This window comes from Colias croceus, chromosome Z (genome assembly GCF_905220415.1).
Source record: "Colias croceus chromosome Z, ilColCroc2.1".
NCBI classification, from domain to species: domain Eukaryota; kingdom Metazoa; phylum Arthropoda; class Insecta; order Lepidoptera; family Pieridae; genus Colias; species Colias croceus.
The window spans coordinates 12829930-12847504 of NC_059568.1; the positions used below are offsets into that span (position 1 = coordinate 12829930).

General features: G+C 34.5%; 2 protein-coding genes and 1 long non-coding RNA gene across 3 annotated transcripts in view; 1 reads left to right on the forward strand and 2 right to left on the reverse strand.

Annotated features, from left to right (window-relative positions):
* Positions 1-2021, reverse strand: part of LOC123704925 — a 40048-nt gene extending 38027 nt beyond the window's left edge. The window contains exon 1 of the mRNA XM_045653426.1: positions 1703-2021. Coding sequence (XP_045509382.1) covers positions 1703-1831 — 129 coding nt within the window. The 5' untranslated portion in view covers positions 1832-2021. The remainder of the gene's footprint in view (positions 1-1702) is intronic.
* Positions 2022-5795: 3774 nt separating this feature from the next.
* LOC123705560 lies at positions 5796-8121 on the reverse strand. The gene is made up of 2 exons (XM_045654396.1): positions 8041-8121; positions 5796-6560 (listed from the first exon to the last, which is right to left on the reverse strand). Exons 1-2 carry the CDS (start codon positions 8119-8121, stop codon positions 5796-5798), a joined length of 846 nt encoding a protein of 281 aa, XP_045510352.1.
* Positions 8122-12831: 4710 nt separating this feature from the next.
* On the forward strand, positions 12832-13931 carry LOC123704936. Its single transcript, XR_006753228.1, has 2 exons — positions 12832-13087; positions 13477-13931. It is a non-coding gene; the product is annotated as an uncharacterized LOC123704936 (long non-coding RNA).
* The last annotated feature ends 3644 nt before the right edge of the window (positions 13932-17575 follow it).

Here is a 17575-nt window from a genome sequence, read left to right on the forward strand (position 1 = left end):
CGCTTGAAGACCCCCATATTGTACTCGTCGGGGAACACAGACTCAGGAAGCATGTTCCAGTCCCTCGCGGTTCGGATAAAGAATGTGGAACCGAACCGCTTAGTCCGGGTACATGGAACGTCCACCATATGGCGATGCCTAGAATCTGTGCGCCTCGACGATCGATGGAAGAACGGGGATGGCGGAACGAGATCGTGCAGTTTACACATATTATATTAACATTAATTTGATAATTCATACCTGGGAACAATTTTTGTTTATCTGAGAACGAAAATATTTCGTGGTGATAGATCTATTTATTATCTGATACAACTTGATGACAAATATAAATTTTGGTGACAGAAAATATAGTTCCCTTATTTTTTAGTAATTAATTATAGTAAACTAATGTTTTAGTGGGTTATTTCGTATTTGATACACTTTTAGGTAGTAACGTTAATTTGATGATATGTTAGTTATTTTTTAAATTGGTCTGGCAAGATGTAAGAACCATGAAAACTGTCCGGCTCTTGAGGTAACATCTTTTTATACGTCTCCAAGTAACATATAAAATTTAGCTTTTAAAGTATAATGAAAGGTAGGTACAATTTTATACACCTTTACTACCTGTTTCCTGCCAAAGTAACCACAACCCAGACTTGATAATCGGTAGTCGTTCTTATCTGTATGGGAGACATATACAGAGAAACTTTCAACTTTCCTAAAGAAAGGAAAGTCTGGCCGTTGTGGGCTCTTAGATTATAATAATGTGTCAGTGATAGTGTTTAGGTATTTCTTTAGAAATTTGCGGCACGAATTAAGAAGGGGGAGGAGAGGGAAATGGAAGGGGGAGGTAAGGGGAGACCCCTATAAAGTGGGGGGAAGCGGAAACCCCCCTTCAATTTTTTTTAATTTTTTTTTTGAGATTATATTTATAAATGTAGTTAGAAATATATCGAAGATTATGGGCTTTCTTGACTACTCCGGCGCTGCAGAACGTGGCGCTTGCCCCCCTGAACCTCGTTGCAGGCAGGAGTCTCACTCGCCTTCGTAGCTGCTGCTCCTCAGCACACGCGGGCGCCACGCTCCTTCGCGCCTCCGACTTTTTTAATACACTAGTGTATTACTATAGTACACTATAGTTACAGACAAGTACCACGTGGATTCGGGATGGACAGATTCGGTTCTGTTACTAACAATTTGTGTGCAATATACCTACATACAATATTTTTTTTAAATAATTATTCAAATCTTGTAGGTACTTGTTTGATACAATTGACAAAGGCAATGAATGGATCCATTTGATTTCTCTGTAAATACACGTTTCCGCACGAAAGGCCGCTAATGTATGTTTCGGGGCATTATTATCGATCAAAAAAAATTTAAATCACGCCGAAATTCGTGCCGCAAGTTTCTAAAGTCAACCCAAAATGTTTATTCTTTGGTTTTGAATTTGATGTAAAATATTATCAAAAACATTTAAATACTTTACTGTGATAAATTTAATTTTAGATGGAAATCTTTCGAGGCAATTTTTCAAGGCTTATCTTCAATTCCTCCCAAGAAAATATAAAAGGAATTGAATCCCCAATTAGGATATTTAACGAAAATTTATATCCTCTTACTAATTTTTTCCATATTAAATTAATTGTAGGAACTTATAGGTACATAATTAAGGTCGATTAAATAAGGATACACTTACAAATCCAATTAATAACCTCACCTTGAATTTCGATGGTAAAGATAAGGCTTTAGACATTTTTTGAAGATAACGGTATGGTCTACTTTCCAGATCAATTCTTAATGATTTTTCATAATTTTCCATTGTTTCTTTTTGTATTTTACTACACATTTGGCATGAACACGCACATAAACTTAGTCTTGGTAGAATAAAGTATTATTGAGGTTACCGAATACCGTATTATAACCTTAACTATACAATACCGGATACACCCAAAATCAAATCCCCAATAATTAATGAGTAGGTAGATAATTTCACCACAGAACGAGATTTATGATTATCGGCTTCGATATAACTTATAAATTACTTGAATTATCGTAATAAGCGTTAATTTTATTACCCTTTGAAAGTAATTATTAAATACCTATAGAAAAATGAGAAAAGTAGGTAATAATAAATTATAGAACACAGTTTCTGTTTACTAGAAAATTCGAAGGCAAAACCATAGAGGAAGGATGTATATAAGAACTTTATAGTTTATGCCGCGTCTACACAGTACATATATCCTGTGACGTGTAGAACGGGCATCTTTCTTTACCGCGGAGCACAGACCTAACGACTAGATATGTAATTTGCAATCTTATGGTGAAAAGAGATAGATATCTACGCTTACATTATGTGAGTGAAGGGGATTTAGATACATTTTTTTTGTCCTTATCTGCGTGGCCACTTTTTTACTGGCCTACTGTCAAATCTGGGCCAAACAAACAAAGGAGATAGACAAAAATAAAATAATTATAATGAGATACATACAGAACTAACATTAATATTATAACTTATTTACTACGTTTACAATACAATCATAATACATATATTTGATCGTTTTTAAAAACAATATTAGAAATTAAATTTTTTCTACAGTATTAACAATGTAATTATATTTATATTATGTTACTAGCGGTCCGCCCCGACTTCGCCCGTGGTACATATTTACGTTTTCTCTACATAAGAACCATCCTCGAACTTCAAGGAATATTATAAAAAAAGAATTAACGAAATCGGTTAAGTCGTTCTCAAGTTATGCGCTTACCAACACATTTTGGGATTCATTTTTATATTATAGACTAGCGGTCCGCCCTTGCTTCGCCCGTGGTACATGTTAACGTTTTCTCTACATAAGAACCATCCTCGTACTTCAAGGAATATAATAAAAAAAGAATTATCGAAATCGGTTCAGCCGTTCTCGAGTTATGGAATTACAACGAAAAGTGGCATTGATTTTTATATATTAGACAATAAAGATAGGAATGAAATAATATATACCTATTATCTTCTACACGGCGGGGAACACCAATATTGAATGTCATTGGGCGACAGCCGACATCACTCAATTCACTGACAAGTGACAAGTGTCAATCTTTGAATACCTACCAAAATATGTTCGACACTGGAAAACTGGTTTATGTCTGTATTTTCCATTTTCCTTTGTTTTCTGTGGTCAAATCCCAGTAACCTTGCCACATATTTTTCATTAAAGTTAAACTGGTTATAATAATCCGTAAAAGGAACTTTGAAACATCCTGTCAGGTCTTCATCATGCTCCTGACGTGCTGCCTCGTCTACCCCATTATGCGTATCTCCTGAGCTTCCATATACAAGGTTACATGGTGTAAAATCAGGAATAATACTAGTACTTTTAAGCCAGGCTCGTTCAGCTCGTTCAATAAACAAACATCTCTATAATGCTCAGAGAGAAATGCTTTTAATAGGGATTTTTGGCTTTGTAAGCTTTGTATATTAAATTGTAAAATATTTAAATATGTATCCATTATGTTATTAAATTACCTAATAAAATATCTTTAATTGTTTTATTTGTTGCTGGAGTGCTGTTTTTGCTATTACCAAGCATTATGAGAGACTTGACTAATGCATTTATATCTACAATTTGCTCAAGGTTGAGAGATTTTGAATTAGTGCCAGTAGCTGTGTTAATCGGCTTAACCGGTTTATTAAGAGCTGGGAATCTTTTATCAGTGATAGTGGGTACACGGTACTCACCACAGTGGCATATGATCGACTGAGGTTCATGTATTTACTTTTCTTTTCTTATATATTTTTTTGTTTTACTGGGCAGTCTCTCGAGATTGCTAAGTGATGACTGCTGCAGTTGATGCATATAATTTCTTCAATATTGCATTCCTTGTATGAGTGCTGTCCAGCATATTATGTAGAGCACATTTGTGTACCTCTGCAAGCTTTTGCTGAATGATTAAACTTAAGGCATTTATAACATTGTAGCAGGGGCGGGATGTACAACTGGATCGGGTATCTGAACATTTGTATATAAGCATATTGTGGCAGTGTCGTAGTCGCAAAGGTTACTGCAATAGTACCTAATGGTGTCAGTTTTCCATCTACTTTTCTCTGGAATCGTTTTATTGAAATCACTTCCGCATCACAAGTGATAATCTTGTATATCTCTTCATTTGTTAAATCTGTGGGGACATGTCGAATGACCCCAGTGGATTCTGTTAAGTGCGCCAGCACAAATGCTTTTAATTTATTTTTTAAAAGAAATTTCTCCATTTTTAAGAAATTGTTAGCTGATACTGCTTTTTTAAATGTAACACCAAGTTTAAAAGCATTGACTGTGCACACCAGCAACACCTTTAACATGCTCAGTGAAAAGTTTAGTAAGCGCTATTGGATTTTTATTACCAACTAGCGGTCCGCCCCGGCTTCGCCCGTGGTATATTTTTACGTTTACTGTCCATAAGAACCATCCTCGTACTTCAAGAAATGTAATAAAAAAATAATTAACGAAATCGGTTCAGTTGTTCTCGAGTTATGCGCTTACCAACACATTTTGCGATTAATTTTTATATTATAGATTTTTCCACAAAATTTTGAAGTCGAGATCTTTCTTCGTCGTAACTACTTCAATTTTCTTTTTTTAGTTTCTTTTTCGACGGGGCTTTCGCCACCGTCAGAGCGTTTTCACATTATCCGATCCGATATCGGATATCGGACGCCGATAGCCGATATCCGATATCGGATACAATTTGCCCTTTCACATTGTCCGATAAAATCGTTCCGATATCATCATGAGTGTTGCCAGAAATTTTTAGAGAAAACTAAACTAAATTGCCAGTTGATAAAAAAGGTATAATTAAAAAAAAATTCAAATGATAGATCGTGGATAGATCATAAAGCCTGTCCCAGACAGACGCGGCCTGCGGTGGCGATCTGCTGTTGCCTTCTTGCTTGACCGTGATAACAATATACTGCCGCGGCCGCGGTGGCGGTCATTCTAACCTACAGCGGCACATTAGCTCTCGAGTCTCACCTGCAAGTGGACGTTAGTAATGGCCAATCGTACGAAGTTTTAACATGTTTTTACAAATATTATAAAATGAATTTTTAACGTCTATTATGTAAACGAAACGGTAAGTAAAACGAAAGTTTTCCAAAACATAAAAATGCACCTTATCATTTGCTCGTAATTTTTAACCCGTTTAACACAGTGTATATTATTTTATCATGAAAATGGAAACCCCCATTAAATTTTTCTAAAACTTATATTATCATAGGTAAGTAAATTATCGCGAACGGAAATTAATTAATTAATTATGCTGCGATCTTCTGTTCCATTCAATAGTGAATGAACTATAGCTTAAGCATGGAAAAAATGTGAACTCGTTTCCATTATCGAAATTTGTTTATCGATACTTTCCGCACTAGTCGATAAATGCCAACGATGTAAGTTTTGAAGGACGTAAACGTAAAGTCAGATTGATATAATTTCTCGTAAATGTTAAGAATTGTTATAATGCCAACAGAATATCATTGTAATGGCATAAAGCTACGTAAAAATTAATAAATGCCATTTTTAGACGCCTCCAATACGTTTCTAATTTAATGGTGACGCCATTACAAGTTTGTCTCTTGAGAATAACTGTCAGTGTCATAGGGATCATCTTAGGCCGCGCCGGGTATAAAATGAATGAATCGATTCTGACTTGAAACATATGTGAATCGTTAAAATCATCAGGCGAATCGCTGTACCATTATTATTTTTCTTTCGTAAATTTAAGGAAAATAAGTCAAGGATGTACAATTTAACAACAAATTTTATTTATTCAGTTGAACTACCAGAACTGTTATTGGGGTCGTCATCTTCATCACTGCTGTTAGCACGAAGTGATATTATTAATTCGTTTTCGATAACATTGTCTATTCTCACATCTCTTTCAAAGTCGTGTAAAATTATTTTCTTTGTTTTCTCTACGACTTTTTTCCAGTCTTCTTTAGTGATTTCTGCACACGCAGTTTCTAGCAGTGTCATCATTTTAGCAGTGCTAAAGGGCGATTCAGTATTGTTCCGCGCTGCATGACCCTTTATTTGTGCCCAAATAAGCTCGATGGCGTTGTACTGACAATGGTAGGGGGGCAATCGAATTACTTCGTGTCCATGTTCCAGGGCTAGTTCATCGATCACGTAGCGAATCTTGGATAACTTGGTTAATTTAACGAGTTCTAATAACTCAACTTTTAGCAAATTTGGACCTGCTTCCACACCATTTCTCGCCAGCCACGAGACAATTTCTTGTTTTTTACTGGCTTGAGTTGGTGGTTTATCAACTTGCACGGAATGATATGGCGCATTATCCATTATAATTTTTGATAGGTTTTCTAAACTAACTAACAGCTTCTCAAACCATTCTTTAAAAACTTGAAAGTTCATTTCCTCATGGTAATCCCTTGTAGTTTTAGAAGCGAATGCGAGGAGGCAGTCTGGGATAAAACCTTGCGAAACTGATCCCGCGTGACATATAATAAGTCGGGCTCCTTTTCCCGGTGGAACTTTTGAGGTGGAGGCCGCTGTATCATCGGTCCATATCTGCGAAAGCGTATGGTTTACATTCAACCATGTTTCGTCAACAAACACCACATTGTCCCAATCTGTAATTTTATTTACTCGTCGTAAGAATGTTACTCTCTTCAAAATTATATCGGAGCGTTCCAGAAGGATTTTCCGCTTGTCAGATTTTTTAAATCTAAAGCCAATCGAATTTAAAATCTTTGATAAAGACGATTTACCGCCAAAAAATAAGCCTGCGTCTTTTAACGAATTTAATAGCTTACCCCGTGTAGGATATTCTCTTCTCGAGTAGAACCCATAAATATGGTTGCGAATCGCAGCGGCATCAAAATTATCAACACCAACAATTTTCTTGACCCTCTTTCTGTTTTTTGGTGTATCTAAAGTATTATCCTCTGAGCTTGATGGTCTATATTTTCTTTCAAAATTTGAGATACTGTTGCCTTCCCTATTCCCAATGCTTCGGCAACGCGTTGTCTCGGTTGTATTAATGGCAAAAGAGGCCCATCGTTAACAGATTCACGCTCAAAATAATTGTACAGTTTCACCACTAGTTCGCGAGATTGACTGTTTAGCGTTCTCCCCCGTTTCGACATGGTAAGGCTGTAATGTTATTATTACTTACTAATCGTTGAGTAATCGGAGTCCAATTTATAGCCAGGTAAACGTAGTCAGTAAGATCAGTCCAATAAAAAAGCCGGGTCAAAAGAAAATAACAGAGAGCACACAAAATACACAGTTACTTCGCACAACGACAACAGATGACGCAGCATGTAATGGCGACATGACATGGTGTCATCGTCAGGCACTGATATTGCAAATGATTTTTCCTTTTTCTATTTAGTTCTGTATTGTATTTTTATAGTGAGTTAGAATCACAATAAATTATAAATACCAAATATAAAAAAATAGCAAAATTAAAAAGCTAAAGTTTCTATGTGGGTGTTGGCGAGTCCTTGTGATACGTCCCGTTTTGTCGCCTTCCGTTACCAGAGTGGGCCTGCCACTCTCCTTATTTCTTCTGACCATATTTTTCTTTGTCTACCTGTTTTCCTGGTCACTTCGGCTCTAGGCAGCCAACTCGGTGAAGACCCTTGTACGTCGATTCCTTTTCCCTTAAGCATGTGCCCTACCCACCTTCATTTAAAAGCCTGTGTTTTTCTCACAACATCTTAATTTTTTTGTTGTTTGTTGTATTTCTTTCTTTTTTCGTGTAACCAAGTAAGGTCCCCCTACATCACCTAATGGCATTTTATCAATTTTTTGTCTTGATTTTGTGTATTTGTCCAAGTCTGACATCCGTAGGTAAATATAGGTAATATGCAAGTGTTGTATAATTTTCTTGATCTGTTTGTTTTTGAATATTTCTTACAGCAACCAGAATCTCTTCCATGAATAAGCGACATGTCTCTCAATTGCCTGCTGCATTTGGTTGTTGAAAGCTATGAGTTGGCCTATGTAAACAGTGAGGGAACATATTCGATTACCTTGTACGTACCATACGTACTGTATTTGCTAAAATTTTAGTCTTTCCATGGTTAATTGACAGTCCCTCTTCATCATCCTCTTCCACAGTCATCTTTTTCTTTTATTTATAGAAGCATGGTTTGCAGTAAGTTCTAAAGGGTTATCTGACATTAGTATTATGTCGTCAGCAAATCTAAGATGGTTCAAGAATGTTCCACTGGTGTTAATTCCAAAATTATCCCAGTAAAATTTCCTAAAAACTCCTTGTTATAACGAAGAAGAGAGATTCCTGAAACTTGACAACATAATTAAAATATTTTTTTGGTATAATCACAACAACGGCTTATTAATTTATGGTGATACTAGCTTTCCACCAGCGGCTTCGCCCGCGCAGTCAAAGAAAAACCCGCATAGTTCCCGTTCCCGTGGGATATCCGCGATAAAACCTATCCTATGTCCCGGGGTAAAAAGTAGCCCATGTCCTTTCTCGGGTATCGAAATATCTCTATACCAAATTTCATGCAAATTGGTTCAGTAGTTAAGGCGTGATTGAGTAACAGACAGACAGACAGAGTTACTTTCGCATTTATAATATTAGTATGGATTTCTTCACAACATATCAATGTATTCGATTTTATTTATCAGCTTTCGATTTTTTAGTAACCTCCCTTAACCTCCATAGTATTTACAAATAAAAAATGTTTACTGATGCAAAATTGTAATGACGTTCAATTCTTTAGGTCAGAAATTGTTTATTGTGTTGAAAATGGTTTATTAGTAAAAGCAAATAGTAAAATTACTCATATCGATCATTATGACAATAAATATAAAATCATTATTAAAAAAAGTTAACCAATTGTGCAGTTCTAACAAAAACAAAAGTACGTTGTTTTGTGCTCGCTTTTACAATGTTATGTTGTTGAATTTTTGTGAAGTGTCAAATGTTGCCTATTAAAATGGCCCAACTATAGCTGTTGTACATACACATTAAAAATAAATACGTTAAAAATAACAACTTCTAAAAAAGAAAAGTAAAATGTAAAAAAGATTTTATATCATTAATTACTGCATATTATTTAGATGTGCTATTTACTAAATAGTTTTGATATCGGCCATTTGTATAGTATAAGTTAACACATTATAAATTATATAAATTTATATCAATACCTACTACAACCTAGTATTAGTTAATAGTTTTAGTAATACATATTAGTAAATACCTTTCAAAATCTATTAAATGTATTTTTAGCAAGACGTACCTAGTCATTTAGTCATTTTTTCACTATATACTATAAGTATTTATAAAAGTTCATGTAGTACCTATGATAAATTTATTAAGTGATACAATCTTTGTTCACATTTTTGTCACAAGCAATTATTTTAGAATTAAGAGTTTACAAACTTTGTATTCTTTGTTGTAAATTCAAAATAAAAATAAAATCGGTGTGAAATGTGGTGTGAAATCTCCTCCTTTTTTGAAGTCTGTTAAAAACAAAGCACTCAATGACAACAATACAATAAACAGCACAACCAACATCCGAGTAGGAGGAGGAGTGAGGCAGAATGAGTTAAAATAAAGATGATAAACACTAATGTTTTCGAAGATAGATATTTGAATTTAAGAACGCAATATATTTTTGTTTACTTAAGTTCAGCCAATTGCCGTATATTTTAATACGGTTTTTAAAATATCTGCCGTATAAATCCTATTTTTAATGCCTATAAATACTTAAATGTGTGTTTTCTTAATAAAAAAATGTTTCTTTTAATAGAAAGGGTTTATATTTAGCGCCCTAAGACTGAAAATACACAAACTAGTGCTTTTTTGCTGTTGGTATACTGCCTTTTTGAAAATTGAGTTGGCAACACTGAAGATTATCGTCCGATAGCCGCTGGCATATCGGTGTTGGCTCCGATATCCGATATCGGACCGGACAATGTGAAAGACAGATACCTACATATTTCATACATTTTACTTCCCTCCGATATCGGATATCGGCTATCGGCGTCCGATATCCGATATCGGATCGGATAATGTGAAAACGCTCTCAGAATCGACTCCCATAATATTTAAAATATATTTTGGTGTATATTAATTAACTATATATTATATAAACAATTATTTACAGTATTTAATATTTATACAAAATGTTGAAAAAATTAAAGCTTAGTTTGACTTCCCGCCAAAAAGTCCTGTGTAAGCATTGAGATAATATTAATATGGAGACGATACCGCCTACATCACTTATGTTCCACTCAACATACGTCATGTGGCGTAACTGCACTCAGTCGCTTGCTCGCTCATTGGCGCGAACGTCACGCTCATTTTTTATTTGTTTTAAAGTGAAACGCATCAAATATGCCCACGTGTGTGTTACGATATTGCACAAATAATACAAAGAATACGGAAAAGTGCAAAGGAATAACTTTTCATCAGTATGTAACTAGATAATAATTTTTAAAACTTAGTTAGAGCAAAATTTTTGGCGGGCGACATTTTGTCATAGATTAAAAATTTAAGATATGACATTGGGCATGAAATAAGTGTTGTTAGTAATATTTGCTGGCGTATATTTTTATAGTATAAAATAATAATTCATTGGGGCCTTCAAGAAAAGAGCTTATTTGTCCATAAAAGGCCGGCAAAGCACCTGCAACACTTCTAGTGTTGCAAGTGTTTATGGGCGGTGGTGACCACTTACCATCAGGTGGCCCACCTGCCCCTTTGCTTGCTCTGACATAAAAAAAAAAAAAAAAAAAAAAACATATTTAGAAAAGCATAGACTGGTTGTTAATTGAAAAAAGGTGAAATCATGAAATATGAAAATCAATTACTCAATCACCATTTTTTTTTGTTAATTGATTTTAATCAAGTTTTTAATTGATATTGTATAAGCTACTGACTTGAACGAATATTGTATAATTGAATTATTATTTATTTATCTGCACTAATATTATAAAGAGGAAAACTTTGTTTGTTTGTTTGATTGTAATTAATAGGCTCATAAACTACTGGACCGATTTTGATGAAAGGAGAATGCCCATTTTTGGTACTGTTTTTTCTCATGCTTCAAGACAACAATACTATTAAAAAAAATCTCGGCAATTTAGAGGCCTTCTTACCATCGGAAAATATATTTTGAACAGGGAATGTTTTGTAAAATCTAATAAGACATGTAATTGTTTAGATCCGTTTTTATAGATTTAGTGTCCATTACCGGTTACCACGGTAACCAAGCGGTAACTTATTACATACTATGGTAAATAGCTAAATGTATTAATATCGATTATTGTTTTCATTGAATTACAAAAAAATCAATTAACATAAAATCACTCTTTAAGGTATTGTTTATACACTGTAGGTTGTTTTAACAAAGATAGTGAAGTAAAATAATATAAATATGTATATATAAAAAAAATATTATTATGACATAGCTTGGTAGGTAACCAGTTATTTCTTATTTGTTTCTTTCGTCGAATATGTAGTGAAAAAATGATTCAAACAACAACAACAACATGTAAACCGAATAAAAACTCAATTGGCATTTTTTTAAGTATATATTTAGGTTTTCTTGAAATCCGTCCCGGAAGATTTCTGGTGCCTACCTACACTAGCCGATGAACAGATAGACTTTGTCTGAAAGCTCTACGCATAGATTAAAATATGTTAATTGAAAAATAACCCTTGGACGATAAAATGTTACCAATCACACATAAACCTAACTAAAGGGGTTATTTAAGTTTTGAGGTTATTTCACATTTTTCTCAATATCTTGAAAACCCCTGTTTTTATCACAAAAAAATCAATTGGTAAAAATCTTTTGAATATCGAAGAACCCTCCAAAACCACTCTGGCATTGATGCAACACTGTACTGTGGTCCATACTTTCATGGGCATTCTCCTTTGGCACAGACAATCTTAAGACCCTGAGAAAGAAAATAGGCTACTTTTTATTGCGAAATATGTGCCACGGGCGAAGCCGGGGCGGACCGCTAGTTCAGAGATAAGTAATTAATATTTTTTCTATTCAAGGTTTCCATGTCTGGGCCGTGAAGAAAGGGAAAAATTATTTTTTTTCTAAAAAAGGCTCAATTTGTAAGGAATAAAACTTCCCATAGCCCTGACTGAACCTAAAACACGAAAAAAATTAAATTATTCCATATGACGTCACTATTTACATCATCCTATATTATATGCCAGATATTGTTAGCCCCGCGTAGTAAAGTCAGTTTATACCTAAAATAAAATAATATTAAGTAAGTACAAAGAAAATTTCAAGTCAACGTGCATGTAAGGAGTGGCACCCAATAAAATAGACGGAATGAAACAAAGTGTCGCCTCTATAGCGGTGAGTCAGTGACATCGCATAATCTATGACTGTCTAGCCGTCATTCGCGCGCCCCGCGCCGCCGCGCTTGGCGCACAGATTTTGTTCGTGGTGTCTGCTCCATATTAATATTATCTCAATGTGTGTAAGATAATTTATCACAATAATGCCTGCAAAAGGGGAAAAAAACTCCACAAAATTGCAAAAAAAATGTTATGTCCCATAGTTTTCCAACGTATTCTGGCATTCGTAAAATATGGATTGATTAAAATTGGGTACCATCTAAAAAAGCGAGAATATGTTAAAAGCATTTTAACGCAATTTTTTTGTTTGCAAACCTAAATTATCTCTCCTTAAGTCAAATGCTACGCCAACAATAAATATTCCCAGCATGAATGTAATAACTTATCTACATTTTAAGAAGTTGATTTTAAATCACAATCAAATTCCATTGTTAGATTTCTATAGAACCATAAGATAGGTAGTATTTTCATATGCGTTTCCTTATTAAACTTTGTTACATATTAAATTGCTTTTTAAAATACCTAACTCTCTAGTAAAATAAAAGTAAAATATAGATCTAAGAATTTATATTTTTTAGGTTGAATCTGTGCAGTCAGTATCGACAACACAAAAATATGATGATCAAAATTCCAATAGGTACCCTCAACGAGCTATAGAGGAGGTAAAAGGAATAGACAGAAATCAAATGATTAAAATGTGTCCCCAGGTGCTAAAACTCCAAAACTGGTTTGTAATGAAAAATACATCTAATAATTAATAAAAATAACAAGCTATTTGGTAATACTTAATACTGGATAAAATTTTATAACCGGAGTAAACTAAGCATTAATTCTATTTTATTTGCCATTAATTGTTAGCATTTCTCTTTATAAAATGTTTTTATTACAAAAACAGTTGTTTTGATGCCATAGTTTCAAATTTAAGATATTGAAGTATTTTTATTTCTAATTATTTGCTATATAATATATTATATTAATGTTATACTTTGACACCAATATATTGGTATTAAAATAATTAATATAAGTAATGGCCTTCAGACCAAAAATAGAACCTAAGCAATGAATTCTATTTAAGTAATAGGTATATATTTTATATTCTAAAATTTATTTTTTCAGTTGCAGAAGCAAAAGCAGATATCAGCTAATCGTCTTAAGAAATTGCTTGTTATATGCTTATAAATATGGAAGAAACAGAAGTTCTCCGCAGCATCGAAAACGGAAATAAAGATTTTCTAAAACTCAAGGAAACGATATTCAAGCCAATTACGCAACTTTTCCTTATGTCTAAATTTCATAAGTCCAAAAGCGTACATTTACGTACGAAAAACATTCGACATTTGCTTACCACATCCGAAAAAAATAAAGTGGTCGACTGCAATCCAGGATTTACGAAAGAGTCATTTCAGGCTCTTGAAACGTTAGCAAATGAATGGGAAAAAAAAACAGTGGGCTACATTGATTTTGTACCTACTTGATTTTTATGTTCCAATATTTGTAATCGGCCCTTAGCACAGAAATTTATACATGTATAAAATAACCTATGAATATGATAATAAAACACATTGAAACTGTATCTGAATTTAATATTCCTTTATTTGTGGTCTTCCCCTCTCGAATGTATATTATGTATATCTAGTGCACATCGCTATTTACAGCTTTTTTGTCAGAACAAAACTTTTTACTAGATGATTTGCAAGGAAAGATAAGAAAGATATACCCTGATATACCTAACTTCCTATATACCGGTCTTCTTTCGAACATATAAGTAAAAAAATGAAAGCAGCGTGTTAAAAACGATTATTGTGGTTATTCCCAGTCACACCCCCAACTTGTCTTGTTGTTATTACTGAACGAGAAAAAAATATTCTCTACTCTAGTCACACTAATGGCGATGTACTGTCGACGCCCTTTGCCCCACCTAGGAGCCTTAGGATAATAAGTAAATAGTAAGTAAACATTTTGCAGGTGATTTTCAGGACATTTTAAAAAACTACAAAGGTAAATTTTTCAAAACATTATACCAGTAAATTTACAATTCAATGTATATAAATAATGTTAGGTGAATTTGAGGACTTATTTTTAATGAAAATTTTCCCTAAAATGCAGGAAAGTTTATAAAATGGCAACACTCGAAGATGGAGCGAAATGCACTGAGGTGGCCACGCATGTTCGGAATCTAGTTGTAGTAGATCTGTGCCGCGGAGCTTAGGCCGGTTGCAGGGTTGCAGAGCTTGACCATCAGTGCGTACGTCAGTCGCGCTTGTCATATACATAATGTATGGAAATTCATAAAACCGTTCATAGCTAGACCGACCATACGCACGCGTATTGTCATGCGTATTAATTATTAGGGTCATAGTCATACACATTGTTACAACTAAGGTTACAACATACCCGCGTTTCCATCTGCAAGAAAACTTCCGCAAGAAATGTCCAACAGTCGGTCTGACAGCAGCTTGCAAGTCTACTAATTACAGGTGGATACGCCGCCTTATAGACTTGCAAGCTAAAACGTGCTAAAACGTAGTGATTTAAATTCTCTTTGTTGCAAGCTGCTGCCATGGCTGCCAGACATACTGCTGGGACATTTCTTGCGGAAGTATTCTTGCAGATATAAAATCAAAAATATATGAAAAATATTGCCATAAATAATTTTACGTCTTATTACCTAGGTGTTATCAAGGGCGTTATCGAAGGTTGTTATACATTGTCTATGCTAAATATTATTATTCAAGAACCACGCTATTCATTTGTGGAAATAGAATGAAAATTGGTCTAGTCGTTTTTAAATTTATCGTGAACCTATACAGACGTACCGTTGGGTGGCTCCTAATTTTGAAACTTGAAAGGTCTAAAGAGAAGCATGGACGATTTCTCGATAAGGACAAACACTTGACAAACATAACAAAATCCAAATCTTCTTAATCTGCTCTACACGCCCGCTACGGTTCTTAATTTTATATGTACCTACATAATAAATAGGCTACTGAAATTTCCCAGCTTCACACACACAGGAGATCGAACCAGACTCTCACTTGAATAGTTTCATCACTAACCAATGCACTAAATAGTTAGGTAGTAAAAGTGGTCTCTTTTATACTGTAAATATTACATAATAATTCGCACATCCGGAGAAATAACGTCATAAATGTCATAAACCACTTTTTACAGGGCAGAGATTTAAAAGTTTGCTTTGTTATTCATGGACCCAGTTTATACATAACAAAAATTATTTAATTGATTATGTTGGTAAATATATTTAACTTCGAATATATAGCATTTTCAGGGAGGCTGAAATAACTAGATAAGACTTATTTTACTTTTTTTAAGGATGGTACTACATTTATGACATTATGGCCCTGGGATTCAAAGTATACTAAATCTATTATGTCAAATTTGGTAGGTAGGTAAGAAAAAAATATCACTTCTACAGAGAAAAACATCTTTATTGTAACATTTAAATTAATTTGGAATAACGGCGTTGGTGTACTAAGTCTATCAAACCTGATATTTTTGTGTTGGTGACGATTTACGCGAAGTTTGTTTTAATTTCTAGTAGATATTATTTAAATCGTGGAGGTATCACCTCCTGATCCACCTGATCCCCCTCCCCCTCCTGAGACTATGAGTGATGATGTGCCCCTCCAAGGCCAAAACGTCATCTTGACCAGGATGTTGGTGATGATAAGATATAGAAGCAAGACAAAGAAATCTTCTCTAAGCGACTGTCCTAACTCTATTTCCATAGATACCGTTTACAAGCATCCCCTTCTAGAACGCCCTTTTCGACAGTATTCTGTAACTGACTGGACCTTACATTGTACATTGCAGTTAGATAGAAAATGACCCCACATCAGGCACCTTGATCCGGGCCATCAAAATCGGTCAACTACTTGTAAGAAATGGCATCAAAAATATTTGCAGATTGCATTAAGAAAATCGGCCGCAATAGGGTTGCTATCGAATTTTAAGTGGTGAAGATGCCAATGTGTTTATTGGTCATCCAATATTGGCCCAGAACAACCTGAGCACAATTATCCCCTTATACAATTATTCACGGAAGGGCATTGTAAGAGGAGTGCCCACTGACATTTCTATGCAGGAATTTGTTGCCAATTTGGAAATCCCTGCGGGCTTTGGGTATATCTTAAAAGCACGTAGGTTAAATAGAAAACATCGTACGACGGTGAGCACTGAATGGATTCCCCCAAACTCCCTGGTCCTCACATTCCTAGGGCAGAAGCTGCCTGAAAAGGTCTTCCTTTACAAATCATCCTTAACAGTAGAGCTTTATAGACTGCCAACAATCCAGTGCCTGAAATGCTGTAGGTATGGCCACATTAAAAACCACATTAAAAACCACACGAGAGCCTACAAGAAGCCATACATGCCGAATCTATTATTTTAGCTCTCATAATTTTGCCACTTTTTACTGAAACATATTCTTTGCTCGAGACTCTTAGTTGTTTCGCTATCTATTTTACCTTTTTTCAGTGTCGAAGTCGTTTCTTTTCGAAGATTGTTTGGGGTTTCCTTCTCACTTGTACTATTTACAGTTTCAGAAATTGAAACTTATTCTACAGAAGGTCTATTGACAGGGTTTGCAGTAGATTCTACTTCTGAATCTTCGCTAGATGAAGAAGAATCAGAACTTGAACTTCTAGAGGAACTAGAGCTGAAGATTTAGTAGGCCGATATTCATCAGGCGAAAAATCCCCGCTGCGAGTACTCTCACCTTTAAAAGTATTGTAAATAAAAATTAAAACGAAATTATGTAATTATATAACACGTATTGAAAAGTAGTATTGTATATTGTATAACCGTCATAAGTCATAACTCAAATCGTTATATAGCTGAACATTCAATTTTGGGACGGTTTTGTCACAACTGTACATAAAATAACTACATTACATTAAGCCACATAGCTGAATATAATAATAATAGTTTGGTGCGTTATTGTCATAATTGTTTTATACCGTACAGTTATGACATATTTAGCCACTAAAATCAAATAACTAATCAATAAATCGAGAGCGGTTTTGTCACAATTGTTTAGAAAAATACAGTTGTGACAATTTATTAAACTAAAACTACCAAAAGCTTATTTAGTAAATGTCATAATTACCTTATGTGACAACGCAGCTCCAAACACATTTACTCCGCTCGGATGGCCGGACGCAACTGACTAATAAGACATCGTGCCGCCAGAATGGGC

Coding starts and splice junctions, on each gene's coding strand:
- LOC123705560 (XM_045654396.1), bottom strand. CDS start 8,121: ATGACTGTGGAAGAGGATGATGAAGAGGGACTGTCAATTAACCATGGA. Junction 6,561..8,040: donor TAGCAAATACAGTACGTATG/GTACGTACAAGG, acceptor ACGCTTTCGCAG/ATATGGACCGATGATACAGC.